Here is a 27,378-nt window from a genome sequence, read left to right as displayed (position 1 = left end):
TGAGGTTAATAGAAAAAAAACCAGTACCCCAGTCTTTCATCACATCATTCTGCAAAATGGTTTCTTCCTGTCATTCTAGAACCTACAGGCAGAAAACTAAAGTGAAGGAAAACTCTGAGGCGCTGGAAGAACCTGAGGATGACACTATGTTGGCTTCCAGATGTGCAGAAGAGGTAATCATTCATAGACTGCAGACCTTGTGGTCACTGGGTTCCAGGAGTTGGACTCAGTGATCAGCTGATTTGCGAGATTGCACCTCTTTAGAGACAGGGTTGTGTGTGAGAGTGGAGGCTGGGTGTCCCTGAGGAGTCATACAGGGGAAATAATGCAAATACGTACTTTCCGGAAGGAGCTAAACTACCTCTCCTGTGCCTCTTATTGGATGTGGCTACTCTTTAAGATAATGCGTCATCTGTGAATTACTTAAAGGGGTTGTCCAGCTTTATGTCTAAAATTTGCAGTCACTCTATGTATACAGAGGTGTTATCAGTCATTGTACAGGAGGAGGAGGTGAGCTGTGACATCAGCTATTGTGAATGATGGATCCTGTGTTATCTACCGTATATAGAGGTGTTATCAGTCATTGTACAAGAGGAGGAGGTGAGCTGTGACATCTATTGTGAATGGTGGGTACTGTGCAATCAGTATATAAAGGTGTTATCACTTATTGTACAATAAGGGGAGGAGGTGAGCTGTGACATCATTGATTGGTGGTGCTATCTGCTGTACAAGAGGTGTAATCAGTCAATGTAATCCTGTCTGTGATTATGAGACTGCTTAAAAGTCTTCTGTAGAAAACTGGAAGCGTGAGTCCAGCATTAGCCCTTGTGGCCGATGAGAAAATTGCTAAATTTGATTTTTTTTTCATACATAGTGACAAAATAATTAAGAAAAAATAAATTATAAAATAATGTATATATTACATAAATATATTTATATAGAATATAAACATTCCATTGAAACAAATGAGGACACACCCTATCGGCAAATAGTATCTAGAACGGAATTACCGGCCCTAGAAATGATTTTCTACTTCTTTCTCTTTTTAGAAGCCAGTGATTATTGTCGACAACCTGCGCAAAGAATATTTGGTCAGGAGGGGCTGCTCCCGGCTCCGGAAAAAGACCAAAGTAGCAATGAGAAACATTTCATTTCACGTCAAAAAAGGTTTGTTTCAAAGATTATTTTTACAACTTTGCTGAAATGTAATATTTTATAGTTCCATTATCCAAAGGCAAAGTTACCCTCCATGACTGATGTGCAGGATGATCTGAGTGATTGTCCCCTTGTCTTTGTATGTAAAGGTGAGGTGCTTGGTCTATTAGGACCCAATGGAGCAGGGAAAACCACATCTGTGTACGTGCTGGCGGGCGAGGAGGAACCAACTGCAGGAAATGTGAGTATGCTCAGGGTCCGGAGAGGTTGATAAATGTGGGAAAAAAAACGGAAAATACAAAAGACGCAGTGATAGGTCCATATTAGAGAATTGCGTACACTGCTCCTATATCCTGTAGATAGGTTGTGGGTAGTAATGAGCAAACCTGCCAAATTTACCTACAAGACCCCACTGGTGGCGAATAGTGATAAGCGCAAGTCCTCGTTACTCGAGTTTTCCCAGGGTGCTCGGGTACGCACCGAGTATCGCGGGTGCTGGAGTGACATGTTTGAGTCTACCCAGCCGCATGTGTAGTGGCTGTTAGACAACTACAAACAAGCGGGGATTTGTGCTGGACCCCACTCATATGTCCGTGTTTGTCAGGCAATCCCCGCATGTTTTGTGGTTGTCTAACAGCCACTAAACGGCCGAGTAGACTCGAACATGTCACTCCAGCACCCGCGATACTCGGTGCGTACCCGGGCACCCTGTGCAAACTCGAGTAACGAGGCCTTGCACTCATCACTAGTTATGAATTTTGCCGTGTCGCATCACTCAAGAACTAGTTGATGCCGGCTACAACCTAAGATCTGGAAGAGAACGTCCATCGTGACACCTGAGAAAAGAAAGCACCAAAGCCACAGGAAGGATTGGATGAGGAGCTGCATTGGCGGGAATGCAGAATGGACACAATGCCCGCCATCGCTGTACAGTAATCCATCATTATTTACAGGTAGAGCTGTGCGGTGTCGGATCTCCCGTGTCCCATAAGACAGATGAGTCCACTGGGTTTCTTGGCTACTGTCCTCAGATGAGCCCCTTGTGGCCGAGCTTGACCGTACGGGAACATCTCGAGATTTATGCTGCTGTGAAGGGTCTGAGGAAGGAAGACGCAGACGTGGCCATTAGACGGTAAGCAATGGCCATCATGCGTCCTATATGAAGGGTAGCGTGCACATTACGTGGCAGCATAAATGTACTGTGTATTCTGTAATCTTGGCATTCTCCATGCTTGCACATATATGAAGTGGCCACTAGAGGTCAGAATGTCACAGTAGCATGTACAGTCATGGCCAAAAGTTTAGAGAATGACACAAATATTAATTTTTACAAAGTCTACTGCTTCATTTTTTCTAATGGCAATTTGCATATACTCCAGAATGTTATAAAGAGTGATCAGCTTAACAGCAATTACTTGCAAAGTCAATATTTGCCTAGAAAATTAACTTTATCCCCCAAAACACATTTCAACATCATTGCAGCCCTGCCTTAAAAGGACCAGCTAACATCGTTTCAGTGATTGCTCCATTAACACAGGTGTGGGTGTTGATGAGGACAGGGCTGGAGATCAATCTGTCATGATTAAGTAAGAATGACACCACTGGACACTTTAAAAGGAGGCTGGTGCTTGGCATCATTGTTTCTCTTCTGTTAACCATGGTTATCTCTAAAGAAACACGTGCAGTCATCATTGCACCGCACAAAAATGGCCTAACAGGGAAGAGTATCGCAGCTAGAAAGATTGCACCTCAGTCAACAATCTATCGCATCATCAAGAACTTCAAGGAGAGAGGTTCCCTTGTTGCCAAAAAGGCTCCAGGGCGCCCAAGAAAGACCAGCAAGTGCCAGGACCGTCTCTTAAAAGTGTTTCAGCTGCGGGATCGGGCTACCAGCAGTGCAGAGCTTGCTCAGGAATGGCAGCAGGCAGGTGTGAGTGCATCTGCACGCACTGTGAGGCGGAGACTCTTGGAGCAAGGCCTGGTCTCAAGGAGGGCAGCAAAGAAGCCACTTCTCTCCAGAAAAAACATCATGGACAGACTGATATTCTGCAAGAGGTACAGGGAGTGGACTGCTTAGGACTGGGGTAAAGTCATTTTCTCTGATGAATCCCCTTTTCGATTGTTTGGGACTTCTGGAAAACGGCTTATTCGGAGAAGACCAGGTGAGCGCTACCACCAGTCAAGCATCCTGAAACCATTCATGTGTGGGGTGGCTTCTCAGCCAAGGGAATGGGCTCTCTCTCAGTCTTGCCTAAAAACACAGCCATGAATAAAGAATGGTACCAGAATGTCCTCCAAGAGCAACTTCTCCCAACCGTCCAAGAGCAGTTTGGCGATCAACAATGCCTTTTTCAACATGATGGAGCACCTTGCCATAAAGCAAAGGTGATAACTAAATGGCTCAGGGAACAAAACATAGAGATTTTGGGACCATGGCCTGGAAACTCCCCAGATCTTAATCCCATTGAGAACTTGTGGTCAATCATCAAGAGACGGGTGGACAAACAAAAACCTTCAAATTCAGACAAAATAAAAGCATTGATTTTGCAAGAATGGACTGCTATCAGTCAGGATTTGATCCAGAAGTTGATTGAGAGCATGCCAGGGAGAATTGCTGAGGTCCTGAAGAAGAAGGGTCAACACTGCAAATATTGACTTTCTGCATTAACTCATTCTAACTGTCAAGATAAGCTTTTGTTACTCATAATATGATTGCAATTATATTTCTGTATGTGATAAAAACATCTAACAAACACACATAAAAACCAGAGGGCAGCAGATCATGTGAAAATATAATATTTGTGTCATTCTCTAAACTTTTGGCCATGACTGTAGCTAGTGGGATTCACAGGCTGTGTCCCCGAGGCTGCATGGTCCTAAGGACTGTCTTCTAACCTTTCAGTACTGGGTATTTTTCATTTTTGGCACTTTGATTTTTTTTCTCTCTCCTTCTTCCAAGTGTTATAACTTTTATATTTTTCCATCGACATAGCCGTATTAGGCTTGTTCTTTTGCCGGACGAGCAGTAGTTTTAAATGACACCATTTACTTTATCATTAGTGTTGAGCTTTCCGATACCGCAAGTATTGGGTATCGGCCGATATTAGCTGTATCGGAATTCCGATACTGACTTCCGATACTTTTTTCATATCGGATACCGGAATCAGAAGTTCCCATAATGCTATCAGCCCGCTCGCTTTGATTCAGCCAATGGGAATCCTCAGAAGTGTGGGCACATCCTGTTAGGCATGTAGGCATGTTAACTATTGGCATGGCTGTGATTTGCTGCTGAAATAATGTCATGATGCACTATAAAAGCCACCGCCGCTGCCATTTCTGGTCACTCTGCTGTGAATTCAGTTAGGGACAGGCTGCTGTTGAAGACTGTGAGGGACAGTTAGAAATAGCGATTCTCAAAACAATATTGTGCTTTACCCAGGCTACATAAACCACCACTGTAGCTTGCTTTTGCCTAGCAGCAGTGTTCACAGCTGTCTGCAAGGGCTGTGTGAGTGCAGCTCACGCTGTGGAGTGGGTCCTGCAGCCACGTCTGGTTGTAGGCCACCCAGCATGCCTCACAGCTGCCTCATACTTATTTTTCTTTTTGAGCTGCTTATTTTTAAAAAATTCTATCTAGTGTGCTTCCATCCATATCCATATACGTTGGTTGCAAACACTAGTAGTAGACAGCGGAGCCTTTCTGCAGCCTTTCAGTGCTAGTGCCCACTTAGCTGCACTGTTCACGGCTGTCTGAGAGGTCTCTGACTGTGTGAGTGCAGCTCACACTGGGTAGTGTGTCCTGCAGCTACGTCTGGTTGTAGGCCGCTCAGCGTGTCACTGCCTCACACATTTTTCTTTTATTGCAGCTCATTTTTTCTCCTATTAGTGTGCATCCATCCGTATCCATATACGGTGGTTGCAAACACTCTAAGAGTAGACAGCGGAGCCTTTCTGCAGCCTGTCAGTGCTAGTGCCCACTTAGCTGCACTGTTCACGGCTGTCTGAGAGGTCTCTGACTGTGTGTGAGTGCAGCTCACGCTGAGTAGTGTGTCCTGCAGCTACGTCTGGTTGTAGGCCGCTCAGCGTGCGTCACTGCCTCACACATATTTTTCTTTAATTGCAGCTCATTTTTTCTTCTCCTATTAGTGTGCATCCATCCATATCCATCTACACTGGTTGGTTGCAAACACTACATAGGAGTAGATAGAGGAGTCTTTTTTCTGGCTTGTGCCCTTCAGCTGCAGCCAGATTAGTATTACCCAATTTTTTTGGAGCCTCATCTTTTGCATTGTAGGTTACCTGCCTGCATTGTAATAGTTCCAGAAAGTTGGTGATACTCTGACTTTCAAATCTTTGGTCACATCCTTTTAGTTTTTTTTCCCCAAAAAAAAAACAGCAAAGTTCACCAAACACTACATTTGAAAGTTGTGTAGGCCACATTCGCTCCCATTAAAGTGTAGTCGACACACACTTCATAAAATTAGTGTTTCTTATACCTGTAACCAGCTGTTCAGGAATAAGCACACTAAGGCCCCCCTTTGTACTTTTCTGCCTATCTTTCTCAGTCTAGCAAGATGAAGAAGGCAGGGAGTAAAGGCCCTTTTACATTTAGCGATGCACCAGCGATCCAACCAGCGATCCGACCCGGTCAGGATCGCTGGTGCATCGCTAAATGATCGCTAGTGAGCTTTCATACAGAAAGATCTCACAGCGATGCAGCAGCGATGCAGCAGCGACGCAGCGCACGATACTTACCATTCACAAACAGCGATCCTGCGTCCTCCCGCCCGCCTCCACGCGTCGCTGGACGTCACAGCAGGAAGCGCCCGACGAGAAATGGAGCCGGACATTCTCGCGCGATCAGCGATGGACAGCGGGGGAGCCGGTCGCTGGTAAGTATCACACATAGCGATATCGCTAGCAATATCGCTATAACGTCACAAAACCAGTGACGTTTTAGCGATATTGCTAGCGATATCGCTTAGTGTAAAACCCGCTTAAGGCACGTGGCCGTGGGCGTGGAGTTTCAGCAGGGAGAGGACGTGGGGATTCTGCAGGGAGAGGACGTGGGGATACTGCAGGGAGAGGACGTGGGGATTCTGTGCCTGCTGTTGGCACCAGTGAGTCAGCATCCCCCAGTTTTAGCAGGCAACAGTCCTTTTATGTGCAGCTTTGTAGGACCTCACCGTACCCCACTGCTGCGGGAGGAACAAATTGAAGCCGTTGTCGGATGGATGGCAGCTAACGCACTGCCTTCAATTACTTCCACATCCTCTCAGGGCCAGAGCACCGAAGAGCAACCATCTGTCTCTTCACCACCTGCCAAAGTGCCCAGGCAGTCAGAGAGCCCTGGACAGGAGCCATCACAGTCTCTACTTCTGTTCTCGGAATCTGTTGGTTTGGAAAGAGGGGGCCAGCCAAGCAGCATTCCAGAACGTGAAGAAGAGGGAGTATGCAGTGATGCGCAACTTCTTTGTCCCTCTGAATCTGAAGAGGTGGGTGGGCCAGTGCCTATGGTCAGCACACCTCAGTACGCATCAGATGATGACGAGACTCAGTTACCACTTTCTGGTGCGTACGGTGCTGGCGAGACAACCCAGGAGAAGCAGGTGTTTGAAGAGGGGAGTGTAGATGATGAGGTCCTTGACCCATCATGGCGTGAGGAACAGGAAGGTGGTGAGAGCAGCTCTGAGGAAGAGATTCCCCGAACGGCCAAAACCGGAGGGAGAGGGAGGGGGCAGACTTGGTTGCCTGTAGCCTCCACTTCGGCACCCGTTAGGAGCATTCCACTTTCAAAAGGCAAAACGGGCGCTCCCAAGACTTGCAGTGCGTGGTCCTTTTTTGACACAGTTGCAGATGACATTTGCTTTGTCAAATGCAAGCTGTGTCATCAGAGAGTCAAAAGAGGGAAAAATGTCAGCAACCTCAATACCACTAATATGTGGAAACATGTGCGTACCAATCACGAGGTGGAGTTACACAGACACACTGAAGACGTAGGCCAACGTGCAGCACCACCTACCACCTCTTCAGCTCGTGTTGGGGCCTCTTCCTCCAGCTCACACATAGCTGGTTCGGCTTCCTCACAGGATCGCCAAGGAAGAACCTCTGGCACTGTTGTCCGGAGACCCTGTGACATTCCACCCACAGCACCACGTTCCAAGTCATCCTCACACTCCCAGGCCACTCGACAGCCATTGGTAGCACAGGCATGGGAGAAAAGGTGGCCATACTCGGCAAACCATCCCCGAGCACAGGCTCTGAATGCTGGCATTGCCAAACTACTGGCACTTGAAATGCTGTCATTCAGGCTGGTGGAGACTGACACCTTCCGGGACTTCATGGCATTGGCAGTCCCACAATACACCGTGCCCAGCCGCTTTTATTTCAGCAGGCGAGCCGTCCCTGCCCTGCAGAAATATGTGGAGGCAAACATAAAACATGCGCTACTAAACGCTGTCAGTAGCAAGGTCCACCTGACCACTGATGCGTGGACCAGTAACCATGGACAGGGACGATACCTTTCCCTCACTGCCCATTGGGTCAATGTAGTGGAGCCGGGTACAGATCTGGAGAGTGGCGCTCTACGTGTTCTGCTAACTCCACGGATTGCAGGAATCCAGTCTGTACACATTGACTCCTCCTCCTACTCAAGTTCCTCTGAAACAGCGCAGCAGGAGCCTGTTATGACCGATATGAGCACAGCGGTGGCCAAACGTCAACAGGCCGTACTGAAATTAATTTCTTTGGGGAATCGAAGCCACACAGTGCAGGAGCTCTGGAATGCCATCAAGCAGGAGAGCGACGTGTGGTTTCTGCCAGAGAATCTCCAGCCGGGCTTGGTAGTGTGTGACAATGGCCGAAATCTGGTGGCAGCTCTTGACCTTGGCAACCTCACTCACATCCCATGTCTGGCACATGTGCTCAACTTGGTCGTGCAGAGCTTTCTGAGGGACTATCCGGATCTTGATGCACTGCTGCACAAGGTCCGCATAGAGTGCGCTCACTTGCGTCGTTCCAGCACGGCAAGATCGCGCCTTGCTGCCCTGCAGCGCCAATTACGCCTTCCGGAACATCGCATCATATGTGAACTACCCACCAGGTGGAATTCAACGTTACATATGTTGGAGCGGTTGTGTGAGCAGCAGGCAGCAGTCATGGAGTACCAGCTGCATCAGGCGCAAACAAGTCGCAATGTGCGCCGGTCACACTTCAGCACCACTGAATGGGCCTCTATGAAGGACATCTGCCTCGTTTTGCGTGCCTTCAATGATTCCACGCGGATGGCGAGTGCAGATGATGCACTAGTCAGCATGACTGTCCCCCTTATCTGCCTGCTTCAAAAAACACTGCAAGCACTAAGGGATGAGGTTTTGGAAGAGGTGGAGGATGAGAAGTCCCAAATGCCATCTGCCTCTGGACAGTCTGTGCTACGTGCTTCCTCACAAAGGCCTAGGCAGGGGACACTTTGTGAGCAAGATGAGGAGGAGTCGATGGAGGAGGAAGACATCTCTCCACAAGAGGGAGGTACACAAAGCTCTAGTCAGTATGTACAGCGAGGGTGGGGTGATGCAGAGCAGGCAGAGATCACACCTCAAGCAGGGGACAGCGGTTCTTTGGCAGTTGGGAGTCTGCAGCACATGGTTGACTTCATGCTGCAGTGCCTGAGAAACGACCGCCGCATCGCCCACATTCTCTACGCGGCTGATTATTGGGTGTACACCCTCCTAGATCCTCGCTACGAGGACAACTTGCAAACCCTCATACCAACGTTAAACCGGGAGCGTAAACTGCGGGAGTACCAAGACACACTGGTGCAGTCCATCATTTTTTCCATTCCACCCAACAGCAGTGGTGCTAGTGCTTTACAAAGCACCTCTGTGCGTCGAGCCAGTGAAGGAAACTCGGCACAAAGAGGGAGCAGAGGCAGCGCCTCAGCACAAGGCAAGACCACTATGGCCCAAATGTGGCAAAGTTTTGTGTGTCCGCCACAATTGTCTACACCATCACTGACGGCTCCAGTCAGCAGGAGGCAACGATTCCGTCACATGGTGACAGACTACATGTCTTGCCCTGTGACTGTACTCCCAGATGGCTCTTCCCCCTTCAAGTTTTGGGTCTCTAAGCTGGATACATGGCCAGAGCTTAGCCAGTATGCATTGGAGGTGCTGGCTTGCCCTGCTGCCAGTGTATTATCGGAACGCGTCTTTAGTGCCGCAGGTGGTGTACTAACAGACCGTCGCACGCGACTTTCTTCCGATAACGGTGACCGGCTTACTTTTCTGAAAATGAACAAGGCCTGGATCTCCCCAGAATTTGCCAGTCCTCTTCCCGACTAAATAATTGGTTGGCAACTGTATCCAGGTCTGTTGTGTTCATGTTTCTACCACCTGAACTATAATCCCTGGGCTTCAACACAGCCAGTTGTCGCTCAGATGTGTTGTCTGCACAGAGAAAAACACTAGCTCCTGTGTTAGTGGGGTTCAGTAACGCCAGCTGCTCCCCTGCTGTGTGGACAGCAAAGTCTCCTGCTCCATCCACATTCAAACTACTACTGATTTTTAACCCTGCTCCACTTAGGCCTCTGGCTCCACTGTCTCTAGTATTTCCCCTGGCCTCCAACCCCGCCAGTGACAGCTCTTAAGTGGCGTCTGCATAAACCACACTTGTTCCAGTGTTACTTGGCCTCAGTCACGTCAGTTGATCCCCTGATGTGTGTCCGGCAAGGTCTCCTGCTCTGTCCACATTCCCATTACTAGTAGTGTGAATGAGGACAGAGCAGGAGACCTTGCCGGACACACATCGGGGGATCAACTGACGGGACTGAGGCCAAGTAACACAGGAACAAGTGTGGATTGTGCTGACGCCACTTCAGAGCTGTCACTGGTGGGGTTGGAGGCCAGGGGAAATATTAGAGACAGTGGAGCCGGAGGCCATAGTGGTGCACGGTTACAATCAGTAGTAGTCTACTACCTCTATAAAACGTGCTGCAAGTTGGCCTCAGCCTGCTCCATGCCTCATCCTGGGCTCCAACAACGTCAGTTGGTGTTCAGAAGTGCCGTCTTCGCAGAGAAAAACACACTCGCTACTGTGTCTGTGGGGTTCAGTAATGCCAGCTGTTCCCCTGCTGTGCAGACGGCAAAGTCTCCTGCTGCCTCCACATGCCAACACCATCAGGCCTCAGCCTGCTCCATGCCTTATCCTGGGCTCCAACAACGCCAGTTGGTGTTGAGAAGTGCCGTCTTCGCAGAGAAACACACACTAGCTCCTGTGTTAGTGGGGTTCAGTAATGCCAGCTGTTCCCCTGCTGTGTAGATGGCAAAGTCTAGTGCTGCCTCCACATGCCAACACCATCAGGCCTCAGCCTGCTCCATGCCTCATCCTGGGCTCCAACAATGCCAGTTAGTGTTCAGAAGTGCCGTCTTCACAGAGAAAAACAAACTCGCTACTGTGTCTGTGGGGTTCAGTAATGCCAGCTGTTCCCCTGCTGTGTAGACGGCAAAGTCTACTGCTGCCTCCACATGCCAACACCATCAGGCCTCAGCCTGCTCCATGCCTCATCCTGGGCTGCAACAACGCCAGTTGGTGTTCAGAAGTGCCGTCTTCGCAGAGAAACACACACTAGCTCCTGTGTTAGTGGGGTTCAGTAATGCCAGCTGTTCCCCTGCTGTGTAGACGGCAAAGTCTAGTGCTGCCTCCACATGCCAACACCATCAGGCCTCAGCCTGCTCCATGCCTCATCCTGGGCTCCAACAACGCCAGTTGGTGTTCAGAAGTGCCGTCTTCACAGAGAAAAACACACTCGCTACTGTGTCTGTGGGGTTCAGTAATGCCAGCTGTTTCCCTGCTGTGTAGACGGCAAAGTCTCCTGCTGCCTCCACATGCCAACACCATCAGGCCTCAGCCTGCTCCATGCCTCATCCCGGGCTCCAACAACGCCAGTTGGTGTTCAGAAGTGCAATCTTCGCAGAGAAACACACACTAGCTCTTGTGTTAGTGGGGTTCAGTAATGCCAGCTGTTCCCCTGCTGTGCGGATGGCAAAGTCTCCTGCTGCCTCCATCATCACACTACATGTTATTTTCCACTTGCTCCAAGTAGGCCTCAGTCTGCTCGGAGCATTGATCCTGGGCTTCAACACAGCCAGTTGCAGCTTGGAAGTGCCGTCCGCACAGATAGAAACACTCGCTCCTGTGTCTGTGGGGTTCAGCAACGCCAGCTGTTCCCCTGCTGTGCGGATGGCAAAGTCTACTGCTGCCTCCAACATCACACTACTACTGACTTTTAACCGTGGTCCACTTAGGCCTCTGGCTGTACTGTCTAGTATTTCCCCTGGCCTCCAACCCCGCCAGTCGCTGCTCTGATGTGCCGTCTGCACAATCCACACTTGTTCCTGTGTTACTGGGGCTCAGTCACGTCAGTTGATCCCCTGATGTGTGTCCGGCAATGTCTCCTGCTCTGTCCCCATTCCCATTAATAGTTGTGAGAATGTGGACAGAGCAGGGCACCTTGCCGGACACACATCAGGGGATCAACTGACGTGACTGAGCCCCAGTAACTCAGGAACAAGTGTGGATTGTGCAGACAACACTGCAGAGCAGCAACTGGCGTGGCTGGAGGCCAGGGGAAATACTAGAGACAGTAGAGCCAGAGGCCAAAGTGGAGCACGGTTACAATCAGTAGTTGTGTACAACCAATATAAAACTCGCTCCAAGTTGGCCTCAGCCTGCTGCATGATTGACCCCTGGGCTTCAACATCGCATGTTGCTGCTCAGAACTGTGTTTGCCACGGGTACTCCCTCCTGCCCAGCCGGGTTCCAGCTGTTTCTCGGCAGAGCCTTTGGCCTAGGTGCCTCCTTCTTGGTATCCGAGTTCCAGCAACGTCTGCTGGTCCTTGGTAGTGCTTTGGAGCACAGGTACCTCCTGCTTAGTAACCGTGTTCCAGCACCGTCAGCTGGTCCACGGTTGTGCCATTGGCTCTTGTTCATTCTGCTGCCCCTCCGGGTTCCAGCACCGTCAGCTGGTTCTCGGCAGTGTCTTTGGCACGGGTACTCCCTCCTGCCCAGCCTGGTTCCAGCATGCCTGCTGTTTCCGGGTAGTGTCAACGTCATTTTGCCACTGATACGTTGTCCTGTCATGTTGTGGTCGAGTCTATGGTGCCTGCAGTTTCAGTGCTTCCTATGTGGGCTGCGGGTTCTGGTAACAAAGGCTGGTTCCATAGTGCCAATAGGACAAGCACCCCCTGTAGGACTGTGGGTTTCGGTAACTGCGACCTGCTCATGGACGCGACACTTTGTTAATCATGGGTGCCTTCTGCTACCCATCCGGGTTCCAGCAACGTCAGCTGGTTCCCGGCAGAGCCTTTGGCCTAGGTGCCTCCTTGTCGGTATCCGAGTTCCACCAACGTCTGCTGGTCCTTGGTAGGGCTTTGGAGCACAGGTACTGTACCTCCTGCTTAGTAACCGTGTTCCAGCACCGTCAGCTGGTCTACGGTTGTCCCATTGGCTCTTGTTCCTTCTGCTGCCCCTCCGGGTTCCAGCACCGTCAGCTGGTCCTCTCTAGTTTCATTTGCTCTTGCAGCTTCTGCTACCCATCCGGGTTCCTGCACCGTCAGCTGGTTCTCAGCAGTGCCTTTGGCCTAGGTGCCTCCTTGTCGGTATCCGAGTTCCACCAACGTCTGCTGGTCCTTGGTAGTGCTTTGGAGCACAGGTACCTCCTGCTTAGTAACCATGTTCCAGCACCATCAGCTGGTCCACGGTTGTGCCATTGGCTCTTGTTCATTCTGCTGCCTCTCTGGGTTCCAGTACCATCTGCTGGTTCTCGCCAGTTCCTCAGCCTTCTTGTAACTTCTGCTACTTTTCAAAGTTCAAGCTTGTGGAAATGGTTTTTGATTCTCACTCTGGATCTCCCTGACAATGACCCTGAAGACGACAACCCTGAAGACCACACAGAAGAATACCTAAAAGATGACCCTGAAGAAGATGACCAAGAGGACAAAGAACAGGAAGACAACCACCAAGATGCAGAACAACAAGAGACAGAAGACCAAGAAGCATAAAAACCAAAAGCAGAAGAACATTAAGCATAAGACTAAAAATCTGAGCAAATGAGATTATCAAATTTATAAGCAGAAGAAGACTAAGCAGTGTATGGGGGTGAGTCCGTTCCTCCTCGTGGTGCCCCTGGAAAATGCCTGCTGCTGCAGGCCAAACTGAACGCGGACAAATCCTGTTGTAAATCTTTTGTGACAGGCTGAACGGAAGGTGTAATCTTCAAACTTTTATAGATAACAACTACAGGAATGCCTGACACAAATAAGAATATGATGAAGAAGAAGAATAGGAAGAAGAAGAAGAAGGAGAAGAAGAAGATACTGCTGCTGAAGATGATGAAGGAGAAAGTGTGGGAGAAGTAAAAAAGAAGGTGAAGAGCATGGAAGTAGTGAAACATACATATCTGACAGAATATAAAAAAGGTTATCATAGTCAATATCTTTGTAACTACGAACATCTTTAAAAAAAAAAAAAAATTCCTGCTATTCCATTTGATTGGGCTAAACCTCTATGGCTTTAATGTCTCCTCCACCTCCCACAATACATTCTACATTATTATTAGTTGTTTTTCTCCATGTAGAATTAATCAACAGGGAAAGAAAGGTTTTTTTTTAATTCCGATATTTCTGTTCCATTGACTTGAATGGGACTTCCGGGATCGGAATCGGCGATACCCGATACTTTTTTTAGATCGGCCGATCCATTCCGATACAATATTTTTCAGTATCGGGTGGTACCGCTCAACACTATTTATCATATAAAGTAGCAGGAAATGGGCGAATAAAAATCCAAGTGCTGCAAAATGGTGCAAAACATGCAATTCTGCCATTGCTTTTAAGGGTTTGTTTTCACTGTTCTCCTTGTGCAGTAACATGATTCCCCGGATCGGTACTATTACAGTAGGGGAGGACATATCGTTGTTGCAACCTGTGCACAAGCATAAGTATTTCATACACTGTGCATAAGTATTTCATAGACTTCCGAATTTGCATGTTTTCCACCTACAAAGAATGGAGAGGGCTGTGATTTTAAGCGCAGATATACTTCAACTGTGAGACAGAATCTTAAAAAATATCCAGAAAATCACATTGCATGATTTTTACATAACTAATTAGCATTTTATTGCATGAAATAAGTATTTGATACAGTAGAATAACAGAACTTAATATTTGGTATAGGAACTTTTTGTTTTCAATTACAGAGGTCAGACGTTTCCTGTAGTTCTCGACCAAGTTTGCGCACACTGCAGCAGGGATTTTTGCCCACTCCTCCATACAGATCTTCTCCAAATCTATCAGTTTTCAGGGCTGTCACTGGGCAACATTGAGTTTCAGCTCCCTCCAAAGATTTTCTATTGGGTTCATGTCTGGAGACTGGCTAGGCCACTCCAGGACCTTGAAATGCTTCTTACAGAGCTAATCCTTAGTTGTCCTGGCTGTGTGTTTCGGGTCATTGTTATGCTGAAAGACACAGTCCATGACCCATCTTCAATGCTCTTACTGAGGGAAGGAGGTTGTTAGCCAAAATCTTACTATCTAAGACCCCATCCATCCTCCCTTCAATACGGTGCAGCCGTCCTGTCACCTTTGCAGAAAAGCATCCCCAAAGTATGTTTCCCCCACCTTGCTTCACGGTAGGGACAGTTTTTTGGGGTTGTACTCATCCTTCATCCTCCAAACACGACGAGTGGAGTTGATTGCAAAAAGCTGTATTTTGGTCTTATCTGACCACATGACCTTCTCCAATGCCTCCTGTGGATCATCCACATGGTCATTGGCAAACTTCAAACAAGCCTGGACATGTGGTGGTGTTAGCAGGGGGACCTTGCGTGCCCTGCAGGATTTTAATCCATGATGGCGTAGTGTGTTACTAACGGTAACATTTGAGACTGTGGTCCCAGCTCTATTCAGGCTATTGACCAAGTCCACCAATGTAGTTCCACACCGATTCCTGACCTCTCTTAAAATCATCTTTACCCCACAAGGCGAGATTTTGCATGGAGCCCCAGACCAAGGAAGACTGACAATCATCTTGTTTTTTCAATTTTCTAATAATTGTGCCAACAGTTGTTGCCTTCTCACCAAGCTGCTTGCCTATTATTCTGTAGCCAACCCAGCTTTGTGCAGGTCTACAATTTTGTCTTTAATACAGATAACAAGTTCCAATAGGTGCAATTATTACTGGTAACGAGTGCAGAGTAGGAGGGCTTCTTAAAGAAAAAAGCAGGTCTGTAAGAGCCAGAATTCTTGCTGGTTGGTAGGTAATCAAATACTTATTTAATGCAATAAAATGCAATTTAATTATTTAAAAATCTTACAATGTGATTTTGTGGATTTTATTTTTAGATTCTGTCTCTAACAGTTGAAGTGTACCCACGATAAAAATTATACACCTCCCCACAAAAAGTTATTATTAAAGGGATATTTGGGTTTCTGGTGACATTTATGGAAAACGTAAAAAGTTGACGCTACAGTGATATTTTAGCATGAAAGTCAAGCATTTAAGTACAAGCATGCAATGGTGATTTCCTCATCTCAGACAATTTATTGAAGCCAAAGCCAACAACAGTAGTGGGTATACCCCAACAAAAAATGGCAATGTCTCAATAACTTATCATGTGGCCTTGAGCATCAATTACAGCTTTACAATGACGTTTCATGCTGTTCACCAGTCAAGTTATTGTCTGCTGAGGCATCCCACTCTTCTTGAAGGGTGGCCCTCGGGCCATTGAGTTTCTGGGGTACAGAGTTAGGCCGGGGTCACACTAACCGAAGCAAAATACGGTCCGTACTTTCTATGTGTAATACGGAGAAATGTCCCCTTAATAGTGCTCTGTATGTAATCCGTAATCAAGGTGTGGTCGCATATTTTGCACATGTAAGCATCCGTATGTAATCCGTATGGCAAGATTTTCTCGCAGGCTGGCAAAATGGACATTTAACGGTTTTGAGGCCGGCAAACTAAATCATCAGCCTACACCCTATTTATTGACTCTTTAACAGGTGGCTGCCTCCATTCTGTCCATTTTTGACCTTGCCTTGTCTAGGTGTGTTGGTGTTGTATGGCCAACATGACAGACAGTCTGAGTTTCAACACAACTGAGCAGGTTCTCATCAACTGGCTTTTGTCACACCGCTTTGGTCAGCCATACCCAGTGATAGTGGATCCGCGGAGGAGGAGACGCATGTGGGTCCATTCACTTTTGAGGCAACGACTCACAAGAGGTCATTTCCACCACCTCTATTCTTCTCTGCGGGCTCATCCGGAAAATATTTTTCAATACTGTCGCATGAGCCTTGCAACATTTGATCTTCTCATGGAGACAGTACGCGCTGGGATAACATTTCAGGACACAAGGATACGCAAAGCTATATCTGCAGAGGAGCGACTTCTACTCACATTACGGTATGTACTATACAACCACATTCTCTATGTTCATGATGTGTTGCCCAAAGTATTTGTATTTTCGGATTGGGGTAAGTTTTTTTGGCCTCATCTTAGTCCAGATATATTTAAACTTAGAGACCAGAATGTTATGTCTAATATATACTGAATATCACGTTGTTATTATGCTTGAAAAAATACGTGTGTTATTAGATATGAAAACAAAAACGTTTTGTTATGTAGCTGTTGTTTTTCTCAGTTTTGGATTCTAAATGTAACATTTCTGTTGTTCTTCAGCTTCCTGTCCACTGGCCTGTCTTATGCCGCCCTCCACCATGAGTTTCTCATTGGAAGATCTACCATATCTGTCATAGTCAGGTCGACATGTAGTGAAATCTGGTCAAGACTACATCAACTCGTCATGCCCGAGCCCAGGATGGAAGACTGGTTGAGGATCTCAAGGGACTTTGAGAAGGAATGCCAGTTTCCAAATTGTATTGGGGCCCTTGATGGGAAACATATCCGGGTGCGTAAGCTGCCGAACTCAGGCTCCCAATTCCTCTATTATAAGCAATTTTTTTCTGTTGTATTGCTGGCTCTGGCCGACCCTCAATACAAGTTTATAATTGTCGACATTGGGGCCTATGGAAGGACAGGGAGACTCAAGAGTCTTCAATACTTCCATTATGGGTCGGCGGCTACGCACCAACCAGTTGGATCTACCCCCACCACGCCAGCTACCAGGCTCAACTCAAGAATCAGTCCCTTATGTCCTTGTGGCAGATGAGGCGTTTTAGTTAACGCGCAATGTAATGAGGCCATATCCCTGGCGCTACCTGGACCACCGGCGCAGAATTTTTAACTTGCCCCTATCACGTGCTCGGCGACTGGTGGAGTGTTCCTTTGGCATTCTTGGTGCCAAATGGCGGGTCCTCCAGTCTGCCATTCAGCTGAGTGAACAAAATGTGAATGAAGTAATCAAAGCATGTGTCGTTCTTCATAACTTCACCAGGATACATGATTGTTCTTCCTCTGCTGGTGTTGTGCGTAGGGCGAGACCACATGTCAACCCTCAACATAGACCGCTTTCTCTTCTCAAAGTGCGTAATATTTTCACAAATTATTTTATGTCACCTGAGGGGGAAACTTCTTAGCAAGAGCATGCTGTGTCTATGTTGTAAATTTTTGCTTTTTGTATGCGTTAATATATATATTTCAAAACTGTTTCTCTCACTGTGTAATTGCCTTGGTAAGCGCATGTTAGTATGTTGTGAACTTTTTTCATAATTGAGACAGAGACGTAAAATAGTGTTGACAAATTTTTTACTTTTGCCATTTTTGGGGGGGATTTTTTTCAACCCATATTATAGCCATATGGTAAATGTGGCAATGGGCCAAAGTGGCCTTTTTGAAGATTTGCAAAGTTACATCCAACACATTTGCTGAACCCAATAAAACAAAACCACTAAATTATGCAAGAACAATATTCCAACATTACAAATGGTGGTAAGTCGGGGGAGGAGAAGGCGGAAGACCAGCCTGTGTTTGCTACTGGTTATTTTGCCCAACTTGGCCATCGTCCTGTGTGGGGGCATACTGTTGCCTATGATGTGGGTAGTGTACTGCCTCCTGTGATTGTGGTGGGTACTGGGCTGACTGAAACTGGAGTGGGGCCTCTTGTTGGGGCTGGTAGGCCCGTGTCTCATACCCACCAAAATAGCCATGTCATCCCACACCAGGTTGGGACCAGCCACCAACACTGGGTGGTATCAAGTGGCCATATTGGTGAGGTTGGCTAGAAGCAGACATATGTGGCTGCTGTGGGCAAAGTTGGGTAGGGGCAGGAAGGGGGTGAGGTGTAGGCCCACGTGTTGGAGGATCCTCAGAGCCTGATTGAGCAAGCATGTGTGTGGGGGGGTCTAAGGTGCGTCAGATTCCGTGGGGAAAGCTTCCACCTCTCCAGATATTCAAATAACTCATATGAGGTATTGGGGTGAGTGCTTGCGTCAAGCAGGATGTGAAAACATCCTCGAATACGTAGCCTCACCTCACGGGAAAGGGACCGAAGATACCGGGCCAGGTTGCGTGAGTACGCCTCCTCCCCATCATCATTATTAACTCGAGAAAGATAGTTCAGTACCCCAGTGTCAACATTGGTACGGGTATCTTGGGCAGGGATCTGGAGCCTTCTTCCTCACCGGGATGGTCCAGCAGGCTGTGGGGAGCCCTGTAGCGGGGCAGTTTGGCTGCTGCTGATGTTGCCCTGCTCATCCTGTATGGCGGATGGTGCTGCAGCAGACGGTCCTGCTTGTGGATGTGGTCCTGGTGGTGGGGTTTGTGGTGCAGGTCCACATGCAAGGGCAGGCACTGGGTTATCAGGGGAAGAAATTGATCCATGCTTCTTGGAGGGGGAGAAGATGGGCCATCCACCTCTTCCCCCTACAACCAAAGGATCTATGATGGACTCTGTATCTGACCTAGTTTCCCTTTCCGTAAGGTTTGACTGAGTTTTGTTATGAAATATAACATAGCCAAAATTCAAAACATGAGTTTTGGCCCTGTAAAGTATCTGTGTAATGTGGTGTGAGGTATATACTTATGGTCTCAGATCCAGAATTGGAGCCAGGAAGAAGAGGCGATCATAATAAACATATTTGCGCTTTGTGTGGCCCGCATCACCACTCCTGGCCCGCTGCTGACATTCCCGCCTGTACTGGTCGCGGATGCTGCGCCAGCATCTCATCACATCCTCAACTGCAATGTGAGAGAAAATATTGTACATTTCACAAATTTGAAAAATTACCTTTACAAAAAGTAGCATAGTCAGGTGGCCTTTTAGGGTGTGCTTTCTACCCAGGGTGGCATATATAATTAGGGCATCCAGGCCAGATACACAGTGTCACAATAGCTCAGGGGTCAAGTAACTACTCCTAAATTGGTTGCCTAGGAGGATGAGGAGCTTGTGGACAGGGACCAATTAAGTCAGGGTAAAACAATGGTTCAAATAAAAATCTACACGCCTCAAGAGGCAAAAAGGCCAAGCACAGGAAGGGCCTTAATCCAAATGGCTTTTTTGATGTGAGGTAACTTTAAACCCTTTTTTGGTAGTACTTACTCATTTGCTGCTGCTCCTCACGTGGCCGATCACCAAAATCGTGGAACATCTGGTGACATATGCGCCTCCATGACTCCTCCTTTCTTGCCCGGTTGGCATAATGGGCATCACGTTGGTCGCAGATTTCCAGCCGTTCCTGCACTAATACAATAAGCATCTCCACATTGAGGTAGTAGGATGCCATGATGCTCCGTGGAGGCGTACTTCCTGGATGTCTGGAGTACTTTTTGAGCTAATTAGCATGTCTAAGCTTCCTGATTATTGGTTGGCCCATTTTCTGGCACCTGCCAAAGTCCTGCGTATTTCTCACAAGTCACACGTGTGGTCCGTGTGTAATGCATTGTTTTTGCGCACCCATAGACTAGCATTGGCGTACTACGGGCGTAGAACGCTGACAATCGCAGCATGCTGCAATTGGTACGGACCATAGAATTTGAGTGAGAAATATACGGCTAATGGGAGCTGCCCCATAGAGAATCATTGGTCCGTGTGCAATGCGTGATTTTTACGCCTCTCACTCATCCGTATTTCTCTCTTGTGTGACCCCGGCCTTACGAGTCTTTACACGGCGACTCAGCTAGTTCCATAGGTTTTCTATGGGATTCAGGTCTGGAAAGTGAAGGCCACTCCATTTGAGGTACCTCAGACTCCAGCAGTCGTTCCGTAATGATGCGACCTCAATGAGCTGGAAAATTATTCGTGAAGATGAAATTAGGCCTGTGCTGTTCATGGCAGATGGATGATGACTGGGTTAATGATGTTATTCAAGTAGTAGAGGTTGTCACTGTACTATTCACAAAGTGTAGGGCAGTTTTGAATTGACTAGACACACCTGCCCACAATGTAACACCACCAACAAAGTCTCATCTGGAGACAACAGTGGCTGATGTATAGGGCTCTCCTTGACGTATCCAACATTGCTGGCAGCCATTTCTGCTAAGTGTGAATCTGCTTTCATCCGTGAACAGCACTGAGATCCCTCGTCCGCGTACCTGCTCCCTGGCCCATGGAAGACGATGACACCTGTGCCTGGTGGTGTGGTCAGGTACCCTTGTAGGTCGTCTAGCACGCAGACCACTGGATGTAAATGGTTTCAAATGGTCTCACACATGACACTTGGGTGCCTCTCACCTCCCTTAAATGTGCCTGTAGTTGTGTGGCATTCACCACCCGATTCAGAAGGGCATTGTTCACAAGGAAGCGGTCATCAGTGTGAGATGTGCCCAAAGAATGTCCACATCTTTACCTTTCTGTGACTTTTCCAGTCTCTCTGTATTGCATCCTGTTGACTGAAATCATTTGATCACTTGATCTATACACTGGGCCCAAAATGGTACAGAATTTTATTATTTATTTATTTATATAGCACCATTAATTCCATGGATCTGTACATGAGAAGGGGTTACATACAAAGTTATAGATATCAGAATCATAGTGTCCCACTTGCCATGGAAGCCCATCGCCACATAATGATGGCAGCGCACCCCCTCATGAGGAAGTAATGTTACGTCTATATGTGCCAAGGAGTTTGAATGAAAATCCATCCTAAAATCAGGAGGAACTTTCAGCCTCTTTCCATTCACAGACAGGCAGAAGAGGTCTCGATCACGGTGAGGAACAGAAACACAAAGTATGTGAGAAAGTTGCAGGAACTTTTTACTAAATTTCACTTTCTGCTTCTGATGTCTCAGTGTTTCCGATGCTTTGGATCTGAAAGACCAGATGGGAAAAGCAGCCAAGAAGTTATCGGCTGGAGTGTGCAGAAAGGTGAGCACCGCTTAGGTCAGAAATCCCAGTTTTGTGTTCACACAGGTATTATCAGATCAGAGGGAGAAAATCTCACACACAAAAAATACAAAAGGCAGCACTTTTTTTAGCAGCAGTGTGGGGATCCTGGATCTGTCGCAAGAGCAGCTGCAAAAGTCTGGACTTAGAAGAGTCCAGAGGGCTGTCTCATGCCTTATGTGATCTGTCATTCATGGATTAGGACCGCCACTTGGACTCATTTAAGCCAAGATATTTCAATGAATTTTAGTTCTGAGGTACCATGAGATCTGTTGCTTTCCATTTCAGGTGTGTTTTGCTATTAGCATGCTGGGTAATCCCACCATCGTTCTCCTGGACGAACCCTCTACAGGGCTGGACCCCAGAGGTCAACAGCGTCTCTGGTAGGAAAGGAGGCAAAAAAACAAAAAATCTGACAATCCCAACTCAACACCTAACAGCTCCACGTCATTAGCGTTTACCTTTCTTCTTACACTAAGGAGAGCCATCAGAGCGGCTTTCAAAAACAAGGAGCGCGGGGCAATATTGACCACCCACTACATGGAGGAGGCAGAGGCTGTGTGCGACCGGGTCGCCATTATCATTTCTGGAAAACTCAGGTAAATCAGAAGCTGAAAGCTTGATAATGGAGATTAGTGCAGGTTATGTCCATCCACCTTTATTTTCCAAAGTATTTAAATAAAAAAAATGTCTTGTGTCTACAGCATCTATGTGTTATCATGGAAACAGACTACAATCGTGTGTAGTCAGATCATTTGTCCCTTACTTCCTGCCAAAATCCATTAGGTACATTAGCAAGAAGTAGTGGAAATATGGAAAAGATATGACTGCAGGGTCAGACTACACAAGGTTTGTTTGTAGTCTGTTACTATGGAGACACGTAGGTCTGCAGAAGCGCTGCAGCTTATTTAAAAATTCTTCGAACGTCTATGCAGTTCACTTTTTTTCCTTTGCTATTTGTTGGCCACTTCTAAGTCTGCTGAATTGGAATAATAATAGTCTTTATTTTTATACAGTGCTAACATATTCTGCAGCGCTTTACAGTTTGCACACATTATCATCTCTGTCCCCGATGGGGCTCACAATCTATATTCCCTATCTGTATGTCTTTGGAATGTGGGAGGAAACCAGAGTACCCACGCAAACACGGGGAAAACATACAAACTCCTTGCAGATGTTGTCCTTGGTGGGATTGAACCAAGGACTCCAGCGCTGCAAGGCTGCAGTGCTAACCACTGTGCTGCCCTAATAGACATTTTTGTGTTGCACTTCGAAGCTTTTCTCATTTTCTGACACATCTTAGTAACATGGGAAAGTACAAAAACAAAAAAAAACGTTAGTGCACTTTGCAGATGGACAAGATTCGTGTGGCCGCTCGTATACAGATCTGGTGCTGTGTAACAAATAGATGGCTTCTTTTCTTCCCAGATGCATCGGATCTATACAGGAACTCAAGAGCAAATTTGGCAAAGACTATCTCCTGGAGATCAAAGTGAAAGATTCCCAGGAGCCGGAGGAGATCCACACTAAAATGATGCAGCTGTTTCCTCACGCAGCGCGACAGGACAGGTGAGGCTCCTTCTGGGGCATAGCTACCGTTAGATATGCCAACAGAAAACAAAAACCCAATATAACTTTTATTTGTTAGCATAAACGCAACATTCAATAGCATGTGTCCTAAAACAGCATTTTCGGTAGTTTACTATTCCAATACTAAAAAATTCTAAGGGAGACAGAAACTTTGCCTCAGTGTCCCTTCCTACCAGCGGAGGTTGGCACCATAGGGGATTCATTATGATTGCTAATTCCATAATATAAGATACATTATTGACATCTTTGACTGCATCTCTTACATCTTCTTGATAGGATTCTCTCCATTGTATATAATGAGCAAATTTTCTCTCTCCAAATCTGTCAACTTTACCCCAATCTAGACCCTCTATATTTTGCTGTTTTTTTCATTGCTACCATTAGAACCTTTGTCTGTCACATTCTATGCATTGCCATGGTTACAGACTACAAACATTCCATTTGTAGTCAGATCCTCCTCCTCTTCGTTTCTCCCTTATTTCTTGATAATGTAAATTTGGTACATAAACAAGAAATAGCAGAAATCTGAAAAATATGTTTGTGAACTGATATCATTGATCACACTCAATACACACATATATCAACAGTAAGGCCGGGGTCACACTTGCGAGTGTGGTGCGAGAAACTCGCGCAAGTCTCTCGCATCAATACCCTGCACTCGAGACTGGAGTGTGTGGCTGCATGTATTTCTATGCAGCCGCACACTCCGGTCTCGAGTGCTGGCGGCAGTGCCCGGTATTGATGCGAGAGACTCGCATCACACTCGCAAGTGTGACCCCGGCCTAACATGAGGACTAGGGGGCAGAATGTGTGAGTAATGGCTGGTGACCAGCGCGGAATATCTGAGCGCTGATATTACATAAGCTCCTGCTCTATTCCTGCAGATTCTCCTCATTGCTGGCCTACCAGATACCAAAGGAAGATGTGGGCACCTTGTCGCACGCCTTTTTTCTCCTGGAGGAAGGTATAAGATCTCAGTCACATAGCGATAGTTATGCTGTGCAGGTCCAATACGCTCTAGCAAACAGTGCCACCCTTGTCTATGGGCTTTGTGTGGTATTGCAGCTCAATTCAATCATGTGACTATTGCAATTCTATACATAGTCCATTTCTAGCAGAGGAGCCAACCCTTTATCTGTGCTTTTTACAATGTCACTTACTGGAGCTTTTCAGATTTGGGAAGGGCACAACAAATTACTGATGAAGTGTAATAATCTGCGTCATCCCCTCCACAGCTAAGCAAGCCTATAACATAGAAGAATACAGCTTCTCTCAGCCCACCCTGGAGCAGGTAACCTAGTCCTGTCTTACCATAAATGGGGGAGGCGTGGGCACATTTTCAGCTCTATGTCCTCACACAGCCTCTTCTACCTCTATACAAGGTGTTCATTGAGCTGGCGAAAGAGCAAGACCCATAGGAAGAAGAAGCACCTGAGCGGAGAATATGCGAGCCAGCGGCATCGCTCAGCACCGAGCACAAATCAGATGGCCTGAAATACACTTTACTGAATAGCAGAGGTTTTGAAAACTATATCTGTAATGTACCCAGTGATCACAATGGCCCTTCTGTATGATATAAGTGTACTAGACTCCTGAACTCAGTACAGTGCTGGAGCGCGATCCCCCTCTCTATTACGGTGCCGGAGCGAGGTCCCGCTCTCTATTACGGTCCGGAGCGAGGTCCCGCTCTCTATTACGGTGCCGGAGCAAGGTCCCGCTCTCTATTATGGTGCCGGAGCAAGGTCCCGCTCTCTATTACGGTGCCAGAGCAAGGTCTCGCTCTCTATTACGGTGCCGGAGCAAGGTCCTGCTCTCTATTACGGTGCCGGAGCAAGGTCCCGCTCTCTATTACGGTGCCAGAGCAAGGTCTCGCTCTCTATTACGGTGCCAGAGCAAGGTCCTGCTCACGATTATGGTGCCAGAGCAAGGTCCCGCTCTATATTACAGTGGCGGAGCATGATTCCCCTCTCTATTACAGTGCCGGAGCAAAGTGCCGTTCTATATTACAGTTCCGGAACGAGGTCCCCGTCTAAATTACATTGCCAGTGCAAGGTCCCCCTCTATATTACAGTGCCAGAACGCGATCCCGCTCTACGTGACGATTGCGAGTGCGATTGCGAAGTCCAGCTCTATATTACAGTGCCGGGGCGAGGTTCCCCTCTATATTACAGTGCCGGGGCGAAGTCCTCCTTTATATTATAGCGCCGGGGCAAGGTCCCCCTCTATATTACAGTTCCAGGACGAGGTTCCCCTCTATATTACAGTGTCAGGGCGATGTCCCCTCTATATTAGAGCCGTGGCGAGGTACTCCTCTATATTACAGTGCCGGGGCGAGGTCCTCTATATTACAGTGCCGGGGCGAGGTCTCCCTCTATATTACAGTGTCAGGGCGAGGTCACTCTCTATATTACTGTGTCAGGGCAAGGTCCCGCTCTATATTACAACGCTGGAGCGTGATCTCGCTATACGTGACAGTCCCGGAGCGAGGTCCCGCTCTACATTACAATGCCTGAGCGAGGTCCCCTTCTATATTACAGTGTCAGGGCGAGGTCCCGCTCTATATTACACTGCCAAAGTGAGGTCCCCCTCTATATTAGTGTCAGGACGAGGTCCCGCTCTACAATACAGTGCCGTAGCGCGAACCCAATCTACGTGATAGTGCCGTTGCGAGGTTCAGCTCTATATTACAGTGTCGGAGCGAAGTCCCCCTCTATATTACAGCGTCAGGGTAAGGTCCCACTCTGTGACAATGCCGGGGCGAGGTCCCGCTGTATATTACAGTGCCTGAGTGTGATCCCGCTCTATATTACAACACTGAAGCGTGATCCCGCTCTACGTGACAGTGCCGCTGCGAGGTCCAGCTCTATATTAGTGTCAGGGTGAGGTCCCACTCTACATTACACCGCCGAAGTGAGATCCCCCTCTATATTACAGTGTCGGGGCGAGCTCCCGCTCTATATTACAATTCCAGAGCGCGATCCTGCTCTATGTGACAGTGCCTGATGTGTAGCTGCATTTTACATTGCATGTATTATGTTCTCTGTATTACGCTAAAGATTGAACCTTCAGTTCCCTGCTCCTCTTGGCTCTCGTCTATATATTCACTTTTTTTTTTAATATGTAAAAAGTTTGAGTAAACGTGTTTAAGCATTTTTATTTGCATGGAGTTTTTACGTCAGCTTTTCCGTTCCATCTTCTACGTTTCCTTGACAACATGGGCACGGTTTGCGTTATCCATGGATTTGTTGCTGATTTTTTTTTTGCACTGGTGCTCTGGTATCCAAATGGAGTACAAAATCTATTTATTTTTTCTGCATATGGAGACTAACATGTGACACAAGGTGCAAACAGAGCAAGAAAAAAAACCAAAAACTAACTTGCAAACCAAGAAATAGAATCAACTGGGCCTTACACTTCCCTGACTTTTGAATCAATTCATGGCTTTGAATTTACAAACTGTGTCTAAAAACCTGAACATGTGAACACACCCTAAAGTTTGCCTCTAAAGTAGTGTAAAGAGCAAAATAAAGGGTTTGTCGTTGACTATGAGAATTTCTTCTTAGATGAAACCACGGCCTTTCAAGTCCCCCTGCCATTTTATTATTGTCGGGGTCCTCATATCTGCGATGCCACACACATACCTCCTCATACACCGCGTGTCCACCTGGGGGCAGCACTTACCTTTTACACATTATGCACTGAAATAAGCCACTAGCTGGAGTCACACTAGCGATTTTAAAATCTGTGCGCTTTTGGTTCTACAAAGTTGGACGAGTGTAATGCAGTGCAATTGCAATGCAAATTTAACATGAGCTTTTACAAAGAGAATTGCTCTGTCATTTACACCTAGTTTTCAAAGGAAATATTGTTAATAATAATCTTTATTTTTATATAGTGCTAACATATTCTGCAGCGCTTTACAGTTTTCACACATTATCATCACTGTCCCCGATGGGGCTCACAATCTAAATTCCCTATCAGTATGTCTTTAGAATGTGGGAAAGCGAGTTCCCAGAGGAAACTCACAGAAACACAGGGAGAACATACAAACTCCTTGCAAATGTTGTCCTTGGTGGGATTTGAACCCAGGACTCCAACACTGCAAGGATGCAGTGCTAACCACTGAGCCATCGTGCTGCCCATATTCTTCAAAACACACATATATAAATATTTATAGATGTATATATATTATTAATAGTGAGGGTAAGTGCCAGAATTGGCACATCTTATAGATGCACCTTTTCTGGGGCAACTGAGAACTGATGTTTTTAGCCTGGGGGGGCTAGTATCCATGGCCC

At 47.0% G+C, this 27,378-nt stretch overlaps 1 protein-coding gene across 3 annotated transcripts in view; it reads left to right on the top strand.

Annotated features, from left to right (window-relative positions):
- ABCA9 (ATP binding cassette subfamily A member 9) overlaps nt 1-26,623 on the top strand; it is a 271,200-nt gene extending 244,577 nt beyond the window's left edge. For all 3 annotated transcript variants that reach the window (XM_073559967.1, XM_073559966.1, XM_073559968.1), the window contains 11 exons: nt 80-173; nt 1,050-1,167; nt 1,305-1,396; nt 2,109-2,287; nt 21,397-21,472; nt 21,779-21,873; nt 21,970-22,089; nt 22,919-23,059; nt 23,965-24,044; nt 24,316-24,371; nt 24,463-26,623. In XM_073559967.1, coding sequence (XP_073416068.1) covers nt 80-173; nt 1,050-1,167; nt 1,305-1,396; nt 2,109-2,287; nt 21,397-21,472; nt 21,779-21,873; nt 21,970-22,089; nt 22,919-23,059; nt 23,965-24,044; nt 24,316-24,371; nt 24,463-24,498 — 1,087 coding nt within the window. In that variant the 3' untranslated portion in view covers nt 24,499-26,623. The remainder of the gene's footprint in view (nt 1-79; nt 174-1,049; nt 1,168-1,304; nt 1,397-2,108; nt 2,288-21,396; nt 21,473-21,778; nt 21,874-21,969; nt 22,090-22,918; nt 23,060-23,964; nt 24,045-24,315; nt 24,372-24,462) is intronic.
- The last annotated feature ends 755 nt before the right edge of the window (nt 26,624-27,378 follow it).

Source organism: Dendrobates tinctorius, unplaced genomic scaffold, assembly GCF_039654945.1.
Source record: "Dendrobates tinctorius isolate UK_male_01 unplaced genomic scaffold, ASM3965494v1 ptg000014l, whole genome shotgun sequence".
Taxonomy (NCBI): domain Eukaryota; kingdom Metazoa; phylum Chordata; class Amphibia; order Anura; family Dendrobatidae; genus Dendrobates; species Dendrobates tinctorius.
This window is presented reverse-complemented; position numbering and strand designations above follow the sequence as displayed.